The following is a 24,480-nucleotide window of genomic DNA, read 5'->3' as shown; positions in this document are numbered from 1 at the left end:
ATCCAGGCCTCCAGAACTTCTGACAGATGGGCTTCAAATTGAGTTCACATGACCTCCCTCTTTGGGTTTAATTTGCCAGAAAGGCTCACGGATGTCAGGAAAATACTTAATGTTTACCAGTTTATTATAAAGGATATATCAAAAGACACAGATGAAGAGATGCATAGGGTGAGGTACTGGGGAAGGGGCTCAGAGCTTCTATGCCCTCCCTGGGTCACCACCCTCCAGGAACCTCCACATGTTCAGCTATCTGGAAGCTCTCCAAACCCAGTTCTTTGGGGTTTTTATGGACGCTTCATTACATAGACGTGATTGATTAAATCATTGGCCACTAGTGATCAACTTAACTTTCCACCCCTCTCTTCTCCCTGGAGATCAGGAACGAGGCTGTTAAGTCCCAACCCCCTGATGGTCTTTCTGGTGACCAGTTCCCATCCTGAAGCAACCATGGGCTGCCAGCCATCAGTCAATCATTAGCATACAAAAAGAGTATCACTTGGGAAACTAAGGATTTTAGGAGTTGTATGCCAGGAAACAGGATCAAAGACCGAGTATATATTTCGCAGTATCACATATACCATGTTAGTTTTCATTTTAAAATACTCTGTAATAACTGTGCCATTATCATAGAGATAAAACACAGTCTTTTAAAAAATAATTTGGATCTACAAACATTGAATCTAGTAATATTGAAAATTAATGTATGCAACTCTCAGATAGTTCAGGGAAAAAATATCCTGTGTGTGTATAGACAAAGGGCACAAGTAATAAAGCAAATGGGGAGAAACGTTAATTATAGGTGAATTTGGGTAAAGGGCACATGGGTGTTCTTTAAGCTTTATTTATGCTTGCAACATTTTTATGTGTTTGAAATTATTTCTATATAAGATGTTAAAATGAAGAAAGGAAAATGGATGGACACAGTGACATAAGTAGAAATCAACTGTGTACTTGGGAGATTAATTTATCTTTTTCCTTTCTTTATGTAGACTCTGTGTTCATACTTTCTTGAATCCACAAGTTGAGTACTGTCCCAACACATCCAGATCTACGGATGGGGAAATTCATCTTCATCTCTCTTGGACCAGCCATTTTCTGCCAACCTTGGTGGCAAATGCTCTCTGACATCATACCTCCAACAACTGTGTCTTTAATTTGTGTAGCATTTAGTGAGAAGTTCTCACTGCTAAATGTACAACCAGATAAGACAAATAAAGGACAAATTTGGTTCAGTAAGGAGATGCAAGTAGAGGGCATTATCAAGATGTCTGTAAGGGAAATCTATAACACATGTCATCTTGGAAATCTTCAAAATCCCAGAGTTGAAACAAATGGGACAGTTATACAGTGTGATTCTGTTTATGAAATTTCAGTTTCTGAACTGGTGCTCATAGCAAACATGACATCAGTAACACAAACTCATCAAATATTCCAGTTGAAAGTATTTTTTTATTGTTATTATTATCAGCAGCAGCATCATTATCATTAGCACAAAACTAAATCCACTATTAAAAGAAAACAAAAACACAGCCCAAAGACACGTGTCTTGCTGACAGTGAGTCAATAACATTATCTTCATGTACAAGGGACAGCACCCTGAGGATATACTATATCACAGCTTGATAATCAATTCAATAATTCAACCAACATTATTGAGCACCCAGGCACAATGGAAGATTTAAAAATGCTTACCAGAATCCCTGCTTTCCATAAGTTTTACAGTCTAGTAGGAGGTATTGAAGAATACAAGAACACAGGGTCACATGAGATTAGTGAAATAATGGAATCAGTACCATGTATGAAGTGCTGTTAAAAAGGGGCATCACAGAGACTAATGTCACATTCATTTGGGGAAAATCAACAGGCTCCATAGAGAAGGTGACCTCTGAGCTGAGCTTTGAAGAACTGGAAGGATTTTGGTAGATTGGCATGTGAAGAAGGAGTACTGCAGGTGGAAAGAATAGTGTGGGCCAAACTATGGCCATGGGAAAGTTCATGGAATGTTTGGGGAGAGAAGAATAGTTCACCTTGGCTAGTGTTTGGGGTTTATGTAAGTGGAGTGACAATATGTTGAAAGCTATATGAGGACCATATATTGAATGGCTCTGAATGACAGGCTAAGATTTCTGATCTTCATGTCATAGCAACTACATTTACCACATCAACAAAATATGGAATTATTTGTGAAGAGATATGGTCACTTCACTTCCAGGTTTCTTAGAGAAATTCAAATAGTTTCTAGGCAATGTTATCACTTTGCTCTCAGAAATATCCTGGCAGATAACACCAAGCAGACAATAATAAATGTTTCTATTTTGCATGTTATTAAATCTCTTCTTTCAAAGTTTTTATTCTTTCCATCCAGGGGCCACACCTCTTCTCACTCCCATCTCCAGCCCCACTAGTTCTTGTGGGACATGATGAGTTTAAGCAAGTCTAATTTAGGATTTCCAGCCACAGCTGATACCCTGAAAGTAGGATCCACAGCCTTGAGAAGTGAGGGGTGGTGATAGAGGAAGTGAACAATATCATAAAAATGAAGCCATCTGAGAAGTTTTATGAAATTCCCATCCTAAGAGTCAAGCATCCTTCTTTGAAGTTGGAGTTCCACTCATTTTGGTCTGGAGGACACCTAGAGGGGTCACAGAGCTCACAGTGCTAAGTAAGCTCATCTTTTTAAGTTTCCTCTTATTGTCAAGGAATTCCTTAAAAGAATGACACTTAATCTGGGTGACATGGTTATCTAAAGGCCTCCTGGCTCTGAGGCTACTGAAGCTGTGGAGAGACCGGGGCGAACGTTTCTTTTTGACTAAGGAATCCTGTTGGGGTTTGTCCGTGCTCAACAGGTTGGTACTCGGGAACTTCTCCCATGCATTGAATTTACAGATGCTAAAGAATGGCTGTATTAGGCAACCGAGCCAAAGAAGTAAGCGGTATAGAACCCACCAGGGAAGATTTAGAATACCAAAGCTGCCATGGCCACACTTTCTGCAGCTAGTCAGTCTTCAGCTCTTTCCTGGAGCGAGACTTCCTCTGCAGGAAGTCATGGATTGCCGTAGTGAGGCCCCATGTCACACTTGACCTTACGATGACCAGGGAGCCTCCACGGTAGATCAGGAGCAGCTTTCGGCCCCGAGTGTTCCACACATCCTGGGCAGAGGCCCACAGGCTTGGCATGTTCTGCCATCCAATATGGGACTGCATATTAGCAACCAGCACAATCAGAGGATACAGAACTAGGCAGGTGATTGTTCCATTGACACTACCAGACACCAAGGCAGGAACCCAATAGGGAAGGCCTTGTTCTGCCAGGCCATCCTGGATTGGGTCTTTGAAAGAAAAATATAGAGCACTCCCCAGGCTGTTCCTGGCCAGGACAGGCCAGAAACCACGATAGTAGCCCAGTGACAGGCGCCCCCAAAGACCGTAAGAGTTGAATTCCTTGAGAATGCTGAAGGTGCTGGGGAAGCGAGCTTGCTTGCGACCATCCTGGAGCACATTTTGCACCCTTTCAAACGGACTGAGTGCCACAGCCTCCACCACACCAGACATGAGCCCTGCAGCCCAGCGATGTCCCAGAGTGTGCGGCCCAACAGGAGAGAGAGAGCACAGCAGGCTATCATAAGTCCCAAACAGAAGAGTCCCTTGCAACGTCTTGGAGAGAAGAGGAGGGTAGATTCCCCGGTAGAAGTATTGAGGACCTTCGTGCCAAAGCTGTCTCACAGCCTCTGACGCTGCCATGGCATGGATCTGTTGCCGGAACACAATCTTATAGATAGGAAAGGTCAGAAAAGTAGACATAAAGTTGGAAACAGCCCCAAGGGCGTAGGCCTGGGAGTGCCAGCTTTTCTTTCCGGGAACCTCTGCTCTCATCCTGTGCTGAAGCTCATTCCCAGGAGAGTGGTTCTGCTCCGCCATGCTGAAGACAACTGGAAGCAGATGGAAGAAACTGGCAAGGGTGGAAAAAAAAGAGATTAGACTGACCATTTAAATCTGTTGGCAAGAATCTTCATTGCTTAGTTAGAAAAAAATCCTAAAAAACTCAGGTCAAAGGAAACAAGCAACTCTTTGAGCCAGTTTCTGATAAATAAGCACACCCTTAAGAAATTAAGAATTCATTAACCTTACATTAAAAGAAAGGAAATCAGGTTTTTGTTTTTTTTTTTTTTTTTTTTTTTGGACAGAGCCACCACTACAGTACTTTGCTGACACAGCAAATATTCCAATATTCAAAGAAGGATTACAACTGAAGAACATGAAACAGAGGAGGGGAAGACTCCAAAACTTAATGCATCAACTTTCACAACACGAAACCGTGCATTTTATAAACTACGAGAATAATAAGTTACTATTCTGTTTCCAAAAAACAAAACAAACAAAACAAAAAAAACTGGCACTATCTTATAGAGGCAGAAAGGCATTTAACAGTTGAAGTGCAATGCTTTCTCTAAAAGTTGGTATTAAATTTGGGGAGGGGGAATCTCCCCCTGCCTTTCTCTCTCTAGATTCCTGCCCAAGTTGTAGCTGTTTCATGGCAACGCCCAGCCCCCATCTGGCAAGTAAGGAAAGGAAAGAGCAGCTGCTCCTGAAAGTTTAGTGCCTAAAGGCTCAGCACCTGGCAATTTCCAAGCCTAACCTTGCAGATATGTAGCTATATAATAGAGTGGGGTTTCTTAACCTCAGTGCTATTGACATTTTGAGCAGGATAATTTTTATCCTTGGCATCTGTCCTGTGCATTGGAGGATAGTCAGAGGCTCCCTGGCTTCAGCTAAGTGTGTGCCAGTAGCACCAGTGGTGACTAACCCACTGTGATGACCAAAAGTATCTCCAGACCTTGCCAAAGGTCTCCTGGGAGGCAAAACTGCTCCCGGCTCAGAACCACTGTACTAGATACAATTGGCAGCGCGAGGACTCCAAACTCTTGCTCCTTACCCCAGAAAGACCAGGAAGCAGATAGCTAGCATGAGAAGCAACTTGGAAGCCAGGACATATGAAGAAACTTTGGGATCAAAAAAAAAAAAATGAATGCTCATGCAGATCTGAGGGAATTTGCTGGGGAGGGAAGAGGGGGTCCCTGGGCTGACGAGACAGGGTGTGCAGCAGCCAGAGCTGTTACCTCAGGGATAGGAGCACAGAGCTGTGTGGGTGTGGGGCAGAAGGACAGGGAAGAGGGGAAGGGGCATGATGGCCAGGCTGGAGGGCTCCCATCTACAGTGACAGGGACAGGAAGCCTGGCAGGAACTGCAGACCCACAGGTTTCACACAGAACCCTGGGCTATGTGGTAGGGGGCATGAAGATTGGGACTCTAATTAAGCTAGCAGGGTGATGGGAGACCAGAGAGTACAGGCTGAAGTCCCCAGGGAGGAGTAGACACCACACACTGCAAGAAGCCCGGTGCAGCCTTCCCGGGGCTGCCAGGCCCAGAATCTGCCTTGGCGTGATGTCCTTCCAGAATCACTCCCATCAGCTCTGCTCTTCTCTAACCCTTTCACCCTGCTCCATCCACGGCTCCACAATCCCATTCCTATCCCCGCTCCTCCATCCATCTCCCCACAAACCCATTCCTATCCCCCCTGCTCCATCTGTATCCTCAGTTTCATTCCTGTCCCCTCTGCCGCATCCACATCCCCACAATCCCATTCCTATCCCCGCTGCTCCATCCATCTCCCTACAACCCCACCCCGTCCCCCCTGCTCCATCTCCCCACAATCCCATCCCTATCCCCCCGCTCCATCTCCCCACAATCCCATGCCTATACCCCCTGCTCCATCTCCCCACAACTCCATCCCTGTCCCCCCTGCTCCATCCATCTCCCCACAATCACATTCCTATGCCCCTTCCTTCATCCAACTCCCCACAATCTGATTACTTTACCCCTGCTCCATCCACATCCCCACAATCTCATTCCTATCCCCCTTGCTCCATCCACATCCCCACAATCCCATTCCTATCCCCCTGCCCCATCCATCTCCCCACAATCTCATTCCTATCCCCCTTGCTCCATCCACATCCCCACAATCCCATTCCTATCCCCCTGCCCCATCCATCTCCCCACAATCCCATTCCTATCCCCCCGCTTCATCCACATCCCCACAATCCCATTCCTATTCCCCTTCCTCCATCCAACTCCCCACAACCCCATTCCTATCCCCTGCTCCATCCACATCCCCACAATCCCATTCCTATCCCCTGCCTCGCTCCATCCACATCCCCACAATCTCATTCTATACCCCCGCTCCATTCATATGCTCACAGTCGCATTCATACCTCACTCTACTCCATCCATATCCCCACAATCTCATTCCTATCCCACGCTATTCCATCCATATCACCACAGTCTCATTCCTATCCCACCCTGTTCCATCCATATCCCCACAATCTCATTCCTATCCCCCTTGCCCCATCCATATCCTCACAATCTCATCCCTATTCCCCCTTGCTCTATACATTTTCCCACAATCTCACTTTACCACCACTCCCCTCCCCACGAGCCAACTCACCTCTTGGTGGAGGGAGATGGAGGCTCAGCCTCCTGTGCTTTGCCCATCACCACCTTCCCCTTCCACCACATTCTATGATGGCCTTAAGCCTCAGCCTTCTTAACGCTCATGGCCAGTACACTGGGAGGGCCCCTCTGCCTTTGACTCTTTAGCTGAGAACTAAGCAGGAATAAAAGCTCAAGAGGCCAACTATTTGCATCCTTCTGGGGCACCTCTGTCCCCTGGCAGCCCCACTTCCATTTCTCCAGAGCCAAAGGGGACTCTTCCCAGATACCCAGGCTGCTAAATCCACAGGAGCCCCAACAGTCCTCAGCTCTCCTACCAAAGGTCTTCTTCCCCAAGTCTTACCTGCACCTAAATAAGTACAGGTGGTGAGGTAAATGTTTGTTCCCTCTTCTACCTCACAGTGCAATAATGTTCCACTTCCTCCATACCATTTATAAACATGTATTCACTGACGCCATGAGGTAGAATGATGTAGCAGAAAGTAAACTGGGCTACGATTTGGCAGCGCAAGGACTCCTGACTCTTGCACCTACCCAAGCAAGGCCAGGAATCGGGTGGGGTAGTATGGCATACCAGTATTCTAAGCGAGTTTTGTTATTAACTTGATGTGTGACCGTTAGAAATTCAATGACATCTTGGAGCCTTACCCACCTGAGCTGTAAATGGAGCAGAAAGGGCAAAATAATCTGTAGTCATCTCCAAAAGGTATCTGTCAGAGGGTGTTGATATGGGGGCATTCAGGTCAATAATTGATAGAGGAATTGTACTTTTCAATTCCCAACTCCTTCTGCCATTTTTTTAAATCATCTTGGGGGATTAAAGGTGAACAATAATCAAGAAACATCTCACCTTAAATATGTAATCCATTTTATAAATACAATCCTTTCCATTTTATGGGAGTGGAGTCCATGTTTCTCCCATGTATTTTCTGTTAAGATGCCAGGCTTTGGGAGCAGACAGACCTGAGACTGAATTTTGCCTCTGCCACTTACTTAGTTGTGTGACCTTGGGCAAGACATTTAATTCAGTCTCAGTTTCTTCAGCTACAAAACAGGGACATTAAGAACCACCTCAAAATGTTGTGGCAGAGATTAATAACATAAAATGAGATAAAGTGGTTGAGAATCCATAACATGGTGGCCTCGATAAAAAGTATCAAAAAAAAAAAATGCTTCAGGACCTCACTATCTGTCTCCACAGAGCACATACTCCTTCAGGACACTCTCAGAACAGCCAGAAGCAGATAAAGTGACATGTGGGAACGAATCTTGTGTTCCTAAGGGAGGCAGGGAAGCCCTTTCTTCCATAAATGGGAAGGCACAACATAAACAAACCAGGAGAGCCTGGCCCCTTCACATGAATTCGAAAGTACAGACCACAGAACGGACCTAGAATTGGCCTTGAGCAGATACCACCTGTACCCTATGACGTGCCTCCTATGTTTACAGCCTAGTAAAATGAGCCCAGGGGATTCCAGACTGTCCCAGCCAGTCTAGTCCACATGGGTAGCCTGTGTGACTGCTCCAGGATCCAGCCACAAATTAAGGCATCTGTCTGTTCATTTGGGGCATCTCTCAGCCAGTCCTTTGGTCAACTCACAAACATGTATTGATCATCCACTAAATCATTGTGGGTAAACTACCATGGAGCTAGAGTGAATAGAACTTGGTGCCTGCCCTCAAGAGCTTGAGAATCTAGTAAGGGAGACAGGTCAGCAATGGGCTAAACTCTACAGAAAGACAAAATAAAGGGTACGCTAATGAAGGTAGAAGCAAAAAGACAAGAGCAATTTATTCCACCTGAGAAGAGGTATATGACTCAATCCTTAATCGAGTAGCATAGAATAGCCTCTTGTTAGGTAGAGGAGTGAGGGCAAGTATTCTAGGCTGAGGAAGTGGCCTAAGGCACATGAGCTTAAAAGTGTGAGTTGTGCTTGGGGCTGGCCTACCCCATGTGGTGAGAAAGAGACAGAGCTGTGGCTGACAGAGAGGAGCCCATTTAGAATGAAGACCACATTTGTCTTCCCCACTGCACTGTGTTGTAGGGCACAGACATGGGCTCTGGATTCAGCCAGCCCTGGGTTTGAATTTCACTCTGTCACTTCCCAGCTTTATGACCTTGGCCAAGTTTCTTCACCTCTCTGATCCTCAGTATCCTTATATGTAGAATGATTGTCATGAAGGATGCATGACGCAAAGTGTGGAACGTGCTTAGCACAGCACCTGGTATTTAAGTTGCTCTACAAGTTATATTATTAATTTCATTTTTTAAAAAAATGAGATAATAGTAATAAAGGCAAGATAACAACTAAATTGTTGTAAAGGCTGCAACTGGTCTAATGAACTGGGTCATCTGCAGAATGCATTTTAGACTGCTTGTTTGGAAGGCAGCAAAGAAGAGTTTTCATGGGCTTTGGAGTTTGACATCCCTGGCCTGAAGTCCCAGTGCCTACACTTACAAGTTGTGAAGCCTTACACAAGTTACTTAATGTCCCTGAAATTCAGTTTCCCTCTCTGCAAAATGGGATACACTGTCGGTCTCAACGGGGTTGCTGAGAAGCTTAAATGAGATAACAGATAGAAAGTTTCTGGCACAAAGGAGGCAGGCAGCCAAAGGCAGCTATTATTGTTTCAACTGAAAGCTTTATCTCCAAACCTTCAAGCTTTTAAGGTTTATTTATTGAAATTAGAAAATGTGGTCTCACTAAAGCCATCAATTGGATCACACTCATACACATGAGGCCAGAGATTGGATGTCCTGTATCCAGCTGGAGCCATGCTGCAAATACTCCCCCCATCCCTACACAGAGTCCCTCGCTTTGTTCCAGTAGCCCAGCCCTGGCACCTTTACACAATCCATTTCCTGTCATTACTTTTGTCAGAGCTCTGAGATCTATTCGTTGTCTTATATGATTCCACCCCTACCAAGTCCAGCAGCAAATACCTAATTTGGTGATGAAGCCAATTTAAACACTGAACAGGAGTCTTCTGGGAGGTGAGAGTCAGATGTGACGGGACAGGGGAGCAGAAGCAAAAGTCTGAAGGAAACCTAAGAGCTACTGCCAGCATCACCCCTGAGTGTGCGAGGTGAGCAACCTGCCTTCTCCATACATCCACACTTTCCCCCCACCAGCACTACCCCACTGTTCCATTCACAGGCCCTGATCCTGAGATGGAAGGTGATTCATCTCCAAATTTGTAATGTTTACTCCAAGGAACTCTTGATCTTGGTGATGTAAGTAAGAGGGCGGAAAAGAGAAAGTGAAGTACCTTGGCAGGCTGAAGAAGAAGCTAACAGCAGCCGAAGGTATCAGACTGTTTACTTGTTTCTAAGTATCAGAAGTCAAGAACAAGCCCCACAAGAGCCTCCTAGACACACTGTACATAAAGGAAGTAATACCTGCTCTCTAAGCCAGAGAAAAATGGAGCAGTTTTCCAGCCACTGCCTTCATGGTCATTCACTTTGGACAGCCCTGCATGCCGTTTCCATGGAGTTGCTCCTTCTCTGGGGCCAGTGCTGCCAAATCCAGCACAGGAGAAGTCCCCTGAAGAGCTCACAGAAGGGCAACCTAGCAACCTGTCCTTGAGCCAGGAAATGAAAGAGCTGTATCAGTGACAGACAGCTGTGGTTTGGGGCTTAGGTCAAACGGGGTTTTATTCCTCACACTTCTTGTTCAAGCATGACTTGAAGAAGGAAGACGTTATGACAAACCCATTTGAAAATCTACAGAACTGTGGACTCAGAAAAATGCACGGAGGCCAGATTCTTTGCATACAATTCTAGGAAATACCTCGGGTAGGAACCTGTGCTCTGGAGTTACATGTCGTGACAGACGTGCCATGGACAAATACACCAACAGCAGGCCCATTTACTTACAACCTTCAACAACACAGGTGGTGTTTAGAACAGTGGTTCACGAATCTCCCGACACCTCAGAATCAACTACAGAACTAGTTAAAACTACAAATCACACTCTTCACCCCTAGTCCTAGTATATCAAAATCCCCCAGGGGGAAGGCCCGGGAATCTGCATTTATTACAAGCTCTCCAAAATGACTGAGGCAGCCCACCTTGTACTCATACTTTGATTAATAGCATGAGTTCTGGCTTCCGAGACTAGGTCCAAATTTTGGCTTCACCCTGTAACTTCAGACAAATCATTTTACCTCTCTGAGCCTTGCCTCCTTTGGGTTTGCAAAGGACTGTAGAAATCATGTTGCTTTTATAAAACAGGCAGCTTGTCGTTGTGTGTGTGTGTGTGTGTGTGTGTGTGTGTGTGTTTAAATGTATTAAAAAAACGAAAGAAAGAAAAGTGCCAAGAAGAGTTTCCACTTCTGTACAATGCCCACCATAAAGGCTGCCTCCATCTGCCCTCAGCCCTCTCCCCACTACCTCCTCACCTTCTCCCTCACCACTATCATCACATTGAGACTGCTATTGAGATGGTTTGAGACTACCTGTGCAAAAATGCTCTCCAGGCAGTGCTGCGGGGCAAAGAATTAGCATCTAGAGAACAACAGAGGGGTGCTAAGTTGGATGCTTAACTCAGGGCAAGATACAGGGCAAGACTCGTAACCTCTCTCTCTCTGGCTCCGTTTCTTCGTCTGTGAAATGGAAATAACAGTCCTTGCTCACTAATTCTATGCAATCCCAAGTTGGTCCTCCCATCCTGGCTTTAGTTTTTCCCCACTAACCCTTAATCTGACAGAATAGAGGAGTGTTGGCAAGGGGCAGTCTTGGAAGTCAGACATGTTGACTTGGGCGTGAGCTCTTAGCTCTGCACTTCCTAACTGTGCTGGCTGGGTGCTTCAGTCCTTTCCTGTTAAATGGGCACATTGCTACCTCCTTCACACAGCTGCTGAGAAGATGCCCTTGCAGGCGCATCTGCACACAGAAAGCACACAGGAAACGCTATTTCCCCACCTCCCCCTATACAAAGGTGAGGAACTCTCATTGTTCACTTGGTTTCTGACCCACCTCGTGTTTAAGGCATCCGGTCTCAAAGCCCGGATGAGCGCCAAGGTGGAAGGGGATGGGGAGAAGGGAAACGACGGGGTAGCAGCAAACTCACGGGTGAAAGGGGAATGGGCCCGGTCCGTGCGTCCGACTTGCACTTGACGCTGTGCCGGCTCCCGCGCCTGTCTGCAGCAGCCCCCGCCCGCCTGCTCCCAGCTCCCTACTCTAGCCAGCCGTAGCTTCGGGCCGGAGGCTGCGCGAGGAGGCCTTCCCCTCGCCCCACTGATTGGCCGCGCCGCCCGGCTCGTCACGCTCTCACGCTCTTTTGTTGCAATGGGCAGAGACTGAAAGCAACCGGGCTGCCCGGAGGGCCGAACTGGAGGGTGGGCGCAGCCGTGGCTGCCTTGGGAACCGCGCTGCCTCGACTCGGCTACCCCTCGCTGGGCGGTCCTGCGAAGCACTCGCTGGGTCGGGCAACCCCGGGTCGTTTAGCGGCCGAGGAGGCGCCAGCGATCCTGTTCCCCTGCGGAGAGCTACGGGGACCGCAAGGCGTTGAAACAGAGCTGTCGACGCGGGAGCACAGGCTGCCCACCAGTGAAGCGCAGGTAAAGAAAGAGCGCGCGATTGCCCTGCGCGGAGAGGGGTCGGGGAAGCGCCGCCCCTGTTTGGAGGAGCCGTAACTGCGAGGCGGAGGATGGAGCACTCCCATGGCCTGGTTGCGCTGAGGAAGGAGTTGTGGTTCACCTGGGTAGGATTTAGGATTTGCCTGGATTGAGGTGGGCGGCGGTGTTGTTGGGGGTCGGGGTGGGGCGTGGTGTTTGGGGACGTGGCAAGGGTCGGGAGGGGACGATCGGAAGCTGTCTTGAACCCCTTGTGCATCTCCTCATCTCTTCGTGGGAAGGAATATGGGGGGTGGGACGTTATCCAACTTCTAGTCTCTCTCCCTGCCAGACCATCAAAGCCAAATCCGAACTTGAATTCTGTGCGACTGATTGCAGAGCTGGTAGGCGGACGGTTTCTCCGAGGAAATGTAAGGGGGTCGGGGGGTGGGGTGGGCAGGAGGCACTTTGGCTTCTGTTCAGAAGATGGGAGACGGAATTTTCCGCCGGTGACAGTGGAGGCGGTGGAGGGGGAAGTATCAGGTTTTCGGATGAGGCTGCTTCCAATCCTTCCTTTTCTTCCTTTGTGGCCCAGTCTTGAGGCCCTGAGGACTGGGATCTGCGACGCCCAGTGAACAAAAGTCGGCCGTACCCCAGAGGCTAATTTTCTCGTGGCAGGCACCTGTTGAGAGGCTGCAAGTAAAAGTTTCCGAGCTCATGTAAGAATCTGAGAAATAACAGGGGAAACGTTGACAAGGGGGTGTGATTGAGACCTGAGGCCATGAGGTTAATGGGTTATTATTACCATACATCTGTGACACACACCATTTAGCTCGGTTTTGAGGGTCCAGTATCAGCTCCAAACACCATGTCATCTCGAATTAGAAGCAACAGTTTCGTCCCTCCTGGAGTGCAGGCAGGAGGGGACAGACGTGGCTCTGAAAAACACCCTACTAGTCCAGGGACACCTGCTAGCTCTGGAATGTCTTAATTGCCAGTATCCTGCAGGGTATTTTTAAGGCACTGGGCAGATATAAAATGCACTGCAAGGCTATTCAGGAAGATGGAGAATGCTACTGCAGACTGCTTCCCCACAGCCTTATTAACCGTTTTTATTTTCTTTACAGTCCCTCCTGAAATACAAAGCATGCAAAGCCCAGGATTCTTGCTCTGGAGAATCCTGCAGATAAGGCTTTTCCAAAAAGTGCGAGCATCTTATATTCAGATACCCTGTCGTCGTCAGTCATGGCTAGCATCATTGCACGTGTGGGTAACAGCCGGAGGCAGAATGCACCTTTGCCACCTTGGGCCCATTCCATGTTGAGGTCTCTGGGGAGGGCTCTCGGTCCTTTAATGGTCAACATGGCAGAGAGAAACATGAAGTTGTTCTCGGGGAGGGTGGTGCCAGCCCACGGGAAAGAAATCTTTGAAAACTGGCTGATCCAAGTCAATGGGGTCCTGCCAGATTGGAGTACGTCTGAGGAGGAAAAACTCAAGCGCTTGATGAAAACCCTTAGGGGCCCTGCCCGGGAGGTCATGCGTTTGCTTCAGGCTGCCAACCCCAACCTAAGTGCAGCAGATTTCTTGCGGGCCATGAAATTGGTGTTTGGGGAGTCTGAAAGCAGTGTGACTGTCCATGGTAAATTTTTTAACACCCTGCAGGCACAAGGGGAGAAAGCCTCTCTTTATGTGATCCGTTTAGAGGTGCAGCTCCAGAATGCTATTCAGGAAGGCATCCTAGCTGAGAAAGATGCAAACCAGACTCGCTTGAAACAGCTTCTTTTAGGCGCTGAGCTGAATAAGGACCTGCGCTTCAGGCTTAAGCATCTTCTCAGGATGTATGCAAATGAGCAGGAGCGGCTTCCCAATTTCCTGGAGTTAATCAAGATGATAAGGGAGGAAGAGGATTGGGATGATGCATTTATTAGACGGAAGCAGCCGAAAAGGTCTGAGCCAATAATGGAGAGGGCAGCCAGCCCTGTGGCATTTCAGGGCCCCCAGCGAATAGCAATCGGCAGTGCTGACTGTAACTGCAACGTGATCAAAATAGATGATACCCTTGATGACTCCGATGAGGATGTGGTCCTTGTGGAGTCTCCCGACCCTCTACTGACACCCACAAGTGCCCCTCCCTTCAGAGGAAGAGCCAGACCTCTGGACCAAGTGCTGGTCATTGATTTCCCCAACAATTCTGGGGCTCAGTCTCTTTCTACCAGTGGTGATTCTGGATATAAGAAGGATGGTCCTGGGAATATTCGTAGAGCCAGGAAGCGAAAATACACAATCCGCTTTTCATATTGTGGTGAGGAGGGCCACTCAAAAGAAACTTGTGACAATGAAAGCAACAAGGCCTGGTTTTTGAGAATCTGATCATCACGCTGAAGGAGCTGACACATACAGAGGATAGGTCAAAAGAGGTCCCTGGAGAGCACAGCGATGCTTCTGAGCCACAGTAAGGATCTAGACCCTTAACTGTTTTCAGAGTCTGGTGATGGGAGTAATGCGAGTGCGGGGTGGGTTTCTAACTGCATGAATTAATCCACAAAGCAGTTTTCCTTTGGGAAGAAGAAGAGGTCTTGCTTACCGGCACAGTGGAAGGGAATGATGTGACTTCTATTCCTGCTCCCTTCTCTGCCAGCTTAAGGGTCTATTATTCATGTGTCTATTTATTTGGTGACTTTATGCTTTTTATGAAAGGAGTATCTCTTCATTAAATCTTCAAAAATAAAGGAAGATACAAAAACTAAAGTACAAATTACCTGAAACTCTGCACCCTTTTGTAACCATTGTCAGCCCTTTGGTGAATTTTCTTCCAGACATCCATCTCCCTGTACCTGTGTACCCAGATAGATATATGTATAAGTAAAGGTGATCAAATATAAGTGCTGTTCTATAGTGTGTATTTTTTTCACCAAATAATATATCTTGTGGACTTCTATGTCCATTAATATATATAAACATCTAATTTCATGTCTCAGTGTAACATTACTTTTAGAAAGATAAAGAAAAATGAAACTAAATATAGAAGCTATAAGGGGGGGTCATACCATGAGGAAAGGTTTTTATCAACCTCATTTATGGGAAAGGAGAAAGGAAGCTGAAATGAACTGAATATCTCCCAAACAGCCCCTTAACACAACTGACCTGTCTCCTAGGTCATAGAGCCAATCCCTGCACCCATGAGTTAATAATGTTCCAATGCTTTCTTCTTGAACATGTCATGAAACATCAGATGGGGAACGGGGTGACAAAAACTGAAAATGGGTATTCCAGAGGCTCCATTCCTGTTTGTATTGGGAAGGGACAACTACTCCTGCCCGATCTCTTGACCTCAGATTGGAGGGTGATAAAAGATGACATGTGACCTCCATCCCTGAGGGTCCCAAGTTTCTTGTAGCTACAGTAGTCCCTATCCCCATGAAGAGATCAAGGCTGGCAAGGGACAGGGGAAATGATTTCATTTAAGGCAAGAAGTGGAGTGAAACGAATGCAGACCTGAGGACCTGAGGGAGTTTGCTGGGGAGGGAAGAGGGGGTCCCTGGGCTGAGGAGACAGGACGTGCAGCAGCCAGAGCTGGCACCTAAGAGAAAGGAGCATGGAGCTATGTAGGTGGAGGACAGGAGGACAGGGGAGAAGGGGAGGGGCATGTCAGCCAGGCTGGAGGGCTCCCATCTACAGTGACAGGTAGAGGAGGCCCAGCAGGAACTGCAGACCCACTGGTTTCAAACAGAACCCTGGGCTATGTGGTGGGGGGAGTGGAGGTTGGGATCTAATTAGGCTAGCAGGCTGATGGGGGACAAAAGGATCCAGGCTGAGGCTCCCAGAGAGGAGTAGAAACCACAAACTGCAAGAAGCCTAATTCAGCCTTCCTGGGGCTGCCAGGCCCAGAATCTGCCTAGGAGTGCTCTCCTTCCAGAATCACCCCCAGCTCTCCTCTTCCCTTGCACCTTTCCCTTGCTTCATCCACATCCCCACAATCCCATTCCTATGCCCCTGCTCCATCCATATCCCCACAATTTCATTCCTATCCCCTCTGCTCAATCCATATCCCCACAGTTTCATTCTTATCCCCCCTGCTTCATCCATATCCCCACAACCTTATTCAGATCCCCTCTGCTCCATCTGTATCCCCAGTTTCATTCCTATCCCTCCTGCTCCATCCATATCCTTACAATCTCATTCAGACCACCCTGCTTCATCCATATCCCCAAAATCCCATTCCTATCCCCACCACTCCATCCATATCCCCACAATCTCATTCAGGTCCTGCTTGCTTCATCCATATCCCCGCAATCTCATTCCTATCCCCCTTGCTCCACCCATTTCCCCACAATCTCACTTTACCACCACTCCCCTCCCATGGAGCCACACTCACCTCTTGGTGGAGGGAGATGGAGGCTCAGTCTCCTGTGCTCTGCCCATCACCACCTCGCATTCCATGATGGCCTTGAGCCTCAGCCTCCTTAATGCTTATGGCCAGTAGACTGGGAGGGCCCTCTGCCTCTGACCCTGTAGCTGAGAACTGAGCAGGAGCAAAGGTTCAAGAGGCCCACACTTTGCATCCCTCTGGGACACCTCTGGTCCCTGGTACCCACCTCCATCTCTCCATAAGCAAAGAGGACCCCACCACCCAGGCAGCAGGCAGCTTATTCAGGTCCCCAAAGCCACAGGGGCCCCCAACACTACCTGGCTCTTACAACCCCTTATTCCTCCCTACCTCTCCCAAAATCTATCCTTGGAGGGGATTTACCCACTCATCTCTCCCAGATTAGAATCTAGTTCCACTTTCTGCTCACCTTTTCTCAAATTCGCCCTATAAATGCTATTGAATGATATACCTAGATATGCTGCCAGAATTTCTTTCTGAAACCAGGTAGAGTGAAAAGAGGAATGAATCCTACACCTACCACCTTTTCACTGGAGTTAGCTTGGAGGTTCAAAATCATTACTTTGAAATCCTGCTCTGTAATTCATCCCCTTTCCTTCCCCCATCATCCTCTCCTCCACTATGTAAACCTGAAACTGTCTAAATTTTTATTTCACCAAAATGATGCAAAAGTGATACTTTTTATTTCACTTTGTGTCACGCTGGCTTATCTTTATTTAAGAAGTATGTATTTTCCTTAATTGGAAGACATAGAAGACCTGGGGTGACTACAGGGTTAAGAGGAAGAAGGCTTTTAGAAAATGTTGTGTTCAATACCCTTCATTTATAATTATTGCTTTTCCCTTTCCTTTCTCCCTTCATTCTCATTAGTCACTAAGAGATGAAAATTGCTCTTTTGTCTTGTCAGAAGAAACCAGCTTTTGAATGACCTCCTTTTGTATTATCTCCCTCCTTCTTGATACTATTTTCCCTTGTTTCCATGACACCCATCTCATGGTTTCCTTCTCCCAGATCTTTTTGATGCCTACTTCTCAGTCTCTTTTGCTGAATATTCTTTCCCTTCCTGATCCTTCCACAATAGCAATAAAAATTAAAATCACTGCAAGTGTGATTTATTCCAAGCTTATTATGTGCCAGGCACCCAGTGCCAAGCCTTTAAATGCATTATTAGCTTTTCATAGCAACTCCCTTAAGTATTACTTTCGATTTCTAATTTGCAATTAATTTAATTACTATTAACTGACACATATTTCAGATGATGAAACAGGCTGGGAAGTTAGGAAACTTAGGGTCATGTGGCTATTTAGTGGTAGAGTCAAGGATAAGACACTAGACTGACTGATCCCAAAGCCTGTGTTCCTTACTTGAGTTAGCCATCACGTGCACAGCATCATATGAGATAGGCGTTATTATACAGAGTAGATACACAAGGAAAGCGAGGTCAACAGACATAATTAGCCAAACGTCATAGCAGCAAGTGGCTAGTGCACCACACACAAGGATGCAGCCTTTAAGGAAATACTTGTTTGACACAAGCTTTTTCCACCTTTCTTTCACATTCTCTCCTTGTTGCAGCTACCCTCCTGCTGCCTGGCAACCATCCCCTCTCCCTTCAGAGTTGCATTATCACATTCAGTTCAAGTACGAAGTTTCCAGTCTATGCTTTTGTTGCAAATGGTTGAGAATTTAATGTATGCAAGAGGAGACAGCTGCAAGAGTGAGTGGAGGAGAGATACATTGTTCAATTCCTGGTACAGGGGGAACTTCATTACCTGATTGGAAAAAAAGGTCAGTTTCCTTTCTCTCATGACACTAAATATGAATCCCAGATAAATTTGAGAATTAAATGTAGATTTTATGCAATTATGTACTAATTCTTCTTTAATCATATACTTTGTTTTTGTAAAAGGAATAAAAAAATCAAATGTTCAAAAGCAACCCCTTTTAAAGCTGCAATGCAATACATATTAAATCTCTGGGTTGGAGGGAACCTTCTATGGTTAAGAGTAAGGAAAGAAAGTATAAAGGAAGAGATCGTTAATTCATCAGACGGTGTTAACAGAAATAAAATACCAACAGTAAGCTGAGAAACATTGGCAACAAATGTGACGGAAAGGGGGCGGGGCTGGCAACAAATAAGAGAAGCAATAATAACAGCAAATCTGCATTGTGTTTAGATAGCTAACATTTCTTAAGGTCTTACAAAGTGCCGGACATATTCTAAGAGCTCTACATGGCTTTATACTTCATTTCATTCCCACGACAATCCCTGAGATAGATCTTAACATCTCCACATTCTAAAACACTCTAATTGTGGTGGGTGGAGATGTGCATAAAATGTAAAAGTGCAGCTTAACAAGTATTATAAAGCAAATCACCACAAAGACCAAGAAACAAAACACACCAGAAATCCAGAAATTCCTGTGAGTCCGTGCCCAATCACAACCTCTCTCTTCTCTCTCCTAAAAACAAAACAAGAACATACTCTCATGACAGTTCTGGCTGTTGCTTTCTGACTTTTCTTTATAGCTTTACCACTCAAATATAGATCCCCAAACACTATTGTTTCTTGAGCTTTATATAAATAGAACTATAATGCATATATCCTTCTGTATCCAGCTCATTTCCCTTACAATTATGCTTCTGAGATTCAACCTGGTTGCATGTAGCATTGGTTCCTCATTCTCAGTGTTGCGTTACAGCTTTCCATTCTATGACTTTACAAGAAATTATTTATCATTTTACTGTTGATGGACATTTGGGTTGTTTCCAGTTTCGAGCAATTATGAAAAATGTTGCTACGAACATGTGTTTAATGTCTCCTGGTACATATGTGCACACACAAGGTATATACGTAGGAGAGGAATTGCTGGCTCATAGATTATGTATATTTTCAGTTTCACTAGATACCACCAAAGTACATACCACAGTTATACCAGTTCCCACTTCTACCATCAGTGTTTGAGAGTTCCTGTTGCTCCACATCCTCACAAACACTTGACACTGTCAACAAAGCTTCATAACTTTTGCTTGAGGTTTTGTACGTCTATTATTACATTTAGTTCAAGGTACTTGATCGTATATGCTACTATAAACTAAATATTGGTTTAAATTTCATTTTCTAAGTGCATGTTGATGTTATATAGAAATATAACTGGTCTTTTGATGTTGATATTGTATACTGACTTTGCTAATCTCTCTTAATAATTCTAAATTTTTATCTGTAGCTTCCTTAGAATTTTCTGCGTACACAAGCATATCATCTGCGAATGATGGCAGTTTTATTTATTCTTTACCAATCCATATACATTTCTTTTTTTTTTTTTTTAATTGCATTTTAGGTTTTGGGGTACATGTAAAAAACATGCAAAATTGTTGCATAGGTGCATACGTGGCAGTGTGATTTGCTGCCTTCCTCCCCTTCACCTATATGTGGCATTTCTCCCCATGCTATCCCTCCCCAACTCCCCACCCCCCGCTGTCCCCCCGACTCCCCCCAACAGACCCCATTGTATAGTGCTCCCCTCCCTGTGTCCATGTGTTCCCATTGTTCAACACCCTCCTATGAGTGAGAACATGTGATGTTTGATTTTGTGTTCTTGTGTCAGTTTGCTGAGAATTATGGTTTCATGTCCCTACAAAGGACGCGAACTCATCGTTTTTTATGGCTGTGTAATATTCCATGGTGTATATGTGCCACATTTTTCCTATCCAGTCTATCATCGATGGGCATTTGGGTTGGTTCCAGGTGTTTTTCTTACCTTACTGCATTGACTGGGACCTAGAGTACGAGAAGTGGTGAGAAGAGATATTGTTCTCTTATTCCTATTTTACCGTAAGTTTTTAAAATAATCAATGGATGATGAATTTAATGAAATGCTTTTTCTGTATCTATTAAGATTATCATATACTTTTCCCCTACTTATTAGTTAAAATGTTAAATTACATTATTTGGTTTTCTAATAATAAACCAACCAGCCATTCCTGGAATAAACAAGATTTGGTCCTGATTTATTACAATTGTTATATATGGCTGGAATCAATTTGCTAATATTTTGTTTAGGATTTTTAGATCTATGTCTGTAAGAGAGATTCACCTGTAATTTTCCTTTCTGTATAATGTCTTTATAAGATTTTGGTATCAAAGATTTGCTGGCTTCCCAAAACTAGTTGAGGAAAACAATTCTCTTTTGGTTTTCTTCATTTAAAAACCAGGCAACTGACCAGGCATGGTAACTCACGCCTGTAATCCCAGCACTTTGGAAGGCCGAGGCAGGCGGATCACCTGAGGTCAGGAGTTCCACACCAGCCTGGCCAACCTGGTGAAACATCATCTCTACTATAAATACAAAACATTAGCTGGGCATGGTGGCGGGCATCTGTAATCCTAGCTAGTTGGGAGGCTGAGGCAGGAGAATCGCTTGAACCTGGGAGGCAGAAGTTGCAGTGAGCTGAGATCACACCATTGCACTCCAGCCTGGGCAACAAGAGCGAAACTCTGTCTCAAAACAACAACAACAACAAAAAAAAACAGGCAACTGAGGTCCAAGGTGTTTAGATTATTTTTCATAACTGCATTAAATCCAATTATTTACTTGTATCCATGATTTATTAAGCCAGCATCTTTAGAGTCAGTCATTATCTTGTTTCCATTGTTTCACTGTTATAAACTCACTCAGAACAGCATCCTTATTCACATACAGGTTTGCACATGTGAACAATTATTTCCTGAGGATACATTCCTAGAGGTGACATTGCTGAAACAAGCACTATGTTTCACAGAAACCAGAACAGAAGGAGAGGTGCCTTTGTGGCACATCCTACTTTAGTAGCTCTGGCTCACATTCAGGGCCCTTCCTCAACTCTGAATTTGGTGGGAATACCCTTTAACTCTGAGCTACTAGAGACTTTAATACTTAATAATATTTAAAGGTCATTTCAGCTCTAAGAAACTCCCCAAATTAAGTTTTCAAATGATTTGGCAGGAGGAGGGGGTTGTTTTTAACATTTTCAAGGGAACTTTCCAAACCCACACAAAATTATAGAAAATGAGATGAATCCCCATGTAACCATCACCCAGCTTCAAGAATTATCAATATGTTACATAACTTGTCTCATCTATAATCCCCCATATTTTGATGAAGTATTTTAAAGTAATTACTAGACAACACATCAAATGTTATGATTCTTCTATATTCTTTTGTTTGCTTGTTTGGTAGAGATGGCAATTGCACTCTGTTGCCCAGGCTGGTCTCTAACTCCTGGCCTCAAGTGATACTACCTCCTTGGTCTCCCAATGTGCTGGGATTACAGGTGTGAATCACCAGGCCTGGCCTGATTCTTCTGTATTCTACCCATAGTTTTATCTCCCCTTTTTGTTCCAAAATTTTTATTGGGGTAAAAGTTACATAAAATTCACCATTTGCTTTAGGAGGCTGAGGCAGGCGGATCACAAGGTCAGGAGTTCGAGACCACTCTGGCCAACATAGTAAAACCCTGTCTCTACTAAAAATACAAAAAAAATTAGCCTGGGTATGGTGGTGTGTGCCTGTAATCCCAGCTACTCTGGAGGCTGAGGCAGGAGAATTACATGAACCTGGGAGGCAGAGGTTGCAGTGAGCCTAGATCGCACCATTGCACTCCAGCCCAGGTGACAGTGTGAGACTCCGTCTCAAAAAACAAACAAACAAAAAATTCACCATTTGACTATTTTAAAGTGTACAATTCAGTGGCATTTAGCACACATTCCAAATATTTTTATTTGGTGCATTTCTTTATTCTGAGTCCATTTCTCCAGAGGTTTATTAGTTTTTTGTATAAATTTACTTTTAGTTTAGCTGATTTGTTTTCTCTTTCATTAATTTCTATACTTCATTAGATCCTCCCTTCTACCTTACCTAAACTACATTGGACATTTACTACATACATTTTCAGTCTTCTTTTTTATGAATATATGCACTTTGGCATTAACTTTTCTTTTGAGTACTGCTTGAGTTGCATTCTACAAGCTTGGCTGAAAAACAGATTTTTCATGATCATTCAGTGCTACATGTTGTATTACCAATTTCTGTGGTATTTCATACCATTTCCCAAATTTACACGTTCAACCCTGACCTCTTCTATGAACTCCATATTCATACAACCCATTTTTTACTTCCCACATCCACTTGGAATTATAATAGGCAACTCAAACTAAATGGAATCATAACAGCTCATGAAAACCTGTTCTTCCTTTAGTTTCCTCTCTTTCAGTGAATGGCACCATCATTTACCAATTGTTCAATCAAATCTCAAGATGGTTGTTGCCTCTGAACTCTCCTTCACCATCCATGTCAGTAAGTCCCATTGTTCTACCTCCAGAATAGTTCTTGCACTGATCCACGTCTTTGCATTTCCTTTGTCACCACCCTAGTGCGAGCCATGATAACCTCTCACCTGGACTATTTTTTTTTTTTTTGAGACTGAGTCTTGCTCTATTTCCCAGGCTGGAGTGCAGTGGCACGATCTCGGCTCACTGCAATCTCTGCCTCCCGGGTTCAAGCGATTCTCATGCCTCGGCCTCCCAAGTAGCTGGGATTACAGGTGCCCACCACCAGGCCCAGCTAATTTTTGTATTTTTAGTAGAGACGGGGTTTTACCATATTGGCCAGGCTGGTCTCAAACTTCTGACATCAGGTTATCTGCTCACCTCAGCCTCCCAACATGCTAGGATTACAGGCAAGAGCCACCACTTCTAGCCTTCACCTGGACTATTATTGCTAACTGATACAGCAAAGTCTATTCTCTTCCATCCCCGACTTTAGGTATGGCTAATCTGCCTGACCACAGGTACTTGAGTACTTCCCCACTGCCTGGAAATAGCTGCAATGCTGAAAGAACAACCTCTCCCTATTAGATGTCTGCTGATTTCCTCTTTCTTCAGTGTCCAGGGAGTGATGCTGGGGAAACATGTATCCCGGCCACCTAAAGATTCTCAGGCATCATTTCTGAAGTGTAGAAATGGGAGAGGTTCTAACTACAATGAGGCCAACTGCCTGGGAAGGTTTGCCCCCAAAACACTGGGCAGAAGTGAGCCCTCCAAACCTGGCACACCTTTGAGAACAGAGGTAACCAATGATCACAGCAATACTTTTCCTTCTCAGTAGATGCAGACACTTCTCTGGCTGAAGACCAACAGCATAATTGAGTCTCAGGATGGATAAAGGCTTCTGTAAACCTCCAGATCCACAGCCCCAACCACTTTCCCTTCACCCTGGCTGAATACCACATCTTGAGGCAATCAACTACTAAAAGGCTGCTCATACTTTCTTTTTCTGTAATGAGACTACATTACCCGCCTTTTTATTTGGCTACCCTAAATTCTCCTTTTATAGGGATACAACACTCCTCAATGACTTCTTGATGAAAAAGAAGATAATCACAAATTCAGTTTCAACAAGCAGGACATTTTGCTATACTGTACCAACTAAGCCATCTTCCTCAATCCAGCTGCTGGAAGTCTGAGGAAATACCTCTCAGAGCAGGGAGTGAAGGAGATATATTTTTATTCCAATCCGAATACTGTACTTTGTATAAAAGTGGCTGGTCAGGTTACCTGTGGAATGGTTGGGTGGCTGGATGAGAAGAGGGATATGATTTGGGCATTGCTGAACCTTTGGCTCCTTTTCCTCAAGAGAGGAAAGGAACTTGGTCAAGGTAGTTAACCTCTCTGCCTCAGCTTACTCATTAGTAAAATAGAGACAATAACAGGAAGTCCCTCGCAGGGTTGTGGTTAGAATTAAATGAATGAACACTTGCAGAGTTTTTTAAAGAGTGCCTGGTGCACTGTAAGTACTGTGCTATAGAATGCCATCATAATGACACTAATTGCTTCTCTCCAAACTCTCTGAGCACCCTTGTAGATGAATTACCTAAACCCTTCCTCCCAGACTCTTCACAGAGAATTTCATTAGTCAGTAGACTTCGGCTTTCTCCCATGTGAAGGGAAAAAGAATATAATCCCTTTAATTGAGCTAACCAAATTAAATTCT

At 45.0% G+C, this 24,480-nt stretch overlaps 2 protein-coding genes across 5 annotated transcripts; one reads left to right on the top strand and one right to left on the bottom strand.

Moving 5' to 3' along the window:
* Positions 1 to 1,435: 1,435 nt before the first annotated feature.
* SLC25A53 (solute carrier family 25 member 53) lies at positions 1,436 to 11,637 on the bottom strand. The gene is made up of 2 exons (XM_012451648.2): positions 11,580 to 11,637; positions 1,436 to 3,949 (listed from the first exon to the last, which is right to left on the bottom strand). The coding sequence occupies exon 2, from the start codon at positions 3,916 to 3,918 to the stop codon at positions 2,995 to 2,997; it is 924 nt and encodes a 307-aa protein (XP_012307071.2). The 5' UTR covers positions 3,919 to 3,949; positions 11,580 to 11,637; the 3' UTR covers positions 1,436 to 2,994.
* Positions 11,638 to 11,925: 288 nt separating this feature from the next.
* Positions 11,926 to 15,494, top strand: ZCCHC18 (zinc finger CCHC-type containing 18). Of its 4 annotated transcripts, none has more exons than XM_012451653.2 (4): positions 11,926 to 12,069; positions 12,416 to 12,467; positions 12,659 to 12,782; positions 13,191 to 15,494. In XM_012451653.2, the coding sequence occupies exon 4, from the start codon at positions 13,309 to 13,311 to the stop codon at positions 14,431 to 14,433; it is 1,125 nt and encodes a 374-aa protein (XP_012307076.1). In that variant the 5' UTR covers positions 11,926 to 12,069; positions 12,416 to 12,467; positions 12,659 to 12,782; positions 13,191 to 13,308; the 3' UTR covers positions 14,434 to 15,494. The 4 variants fall into 4 exon arrangements, with proteins under 4 accessions (XP_012307076.1, XP_012307075.1, XP_012307074.1 ...); XM_012451652.2 differs by having other exon boundaries at positions 12,416 to 12,494; XM_012451651.2 differs by having other exon boundaries at positions 11,926 to 12,212.
* The last annotated feature ends 8,986 nt before the right edge of the window (positions 15,495 to 24,480 follow it).

The sequence above is a fragment of the Aotus nancymaae genome, unplaced genomic scaffold, assembly GCF_030222135.1.
Source record: "Aotus nancymaae isolate 86718 unplaced genomic scaffold, 86718_ANA_hifiasm-v0.15.2.pri h1tg000004l, whole genome shotgun sequence".
In the NCBI taxonomy this organism is placed as follows: domain Eukaryota; kingdom Metazoa; phylum Chordata; class Mammalia; order Primates; family Aotidae; genus Aotus; species Aotus nancymaae.
Note: the sequence above shows the minus strand (reverse complement) of the source record. Positions and strands in the feature narration are given on the sequence as shown.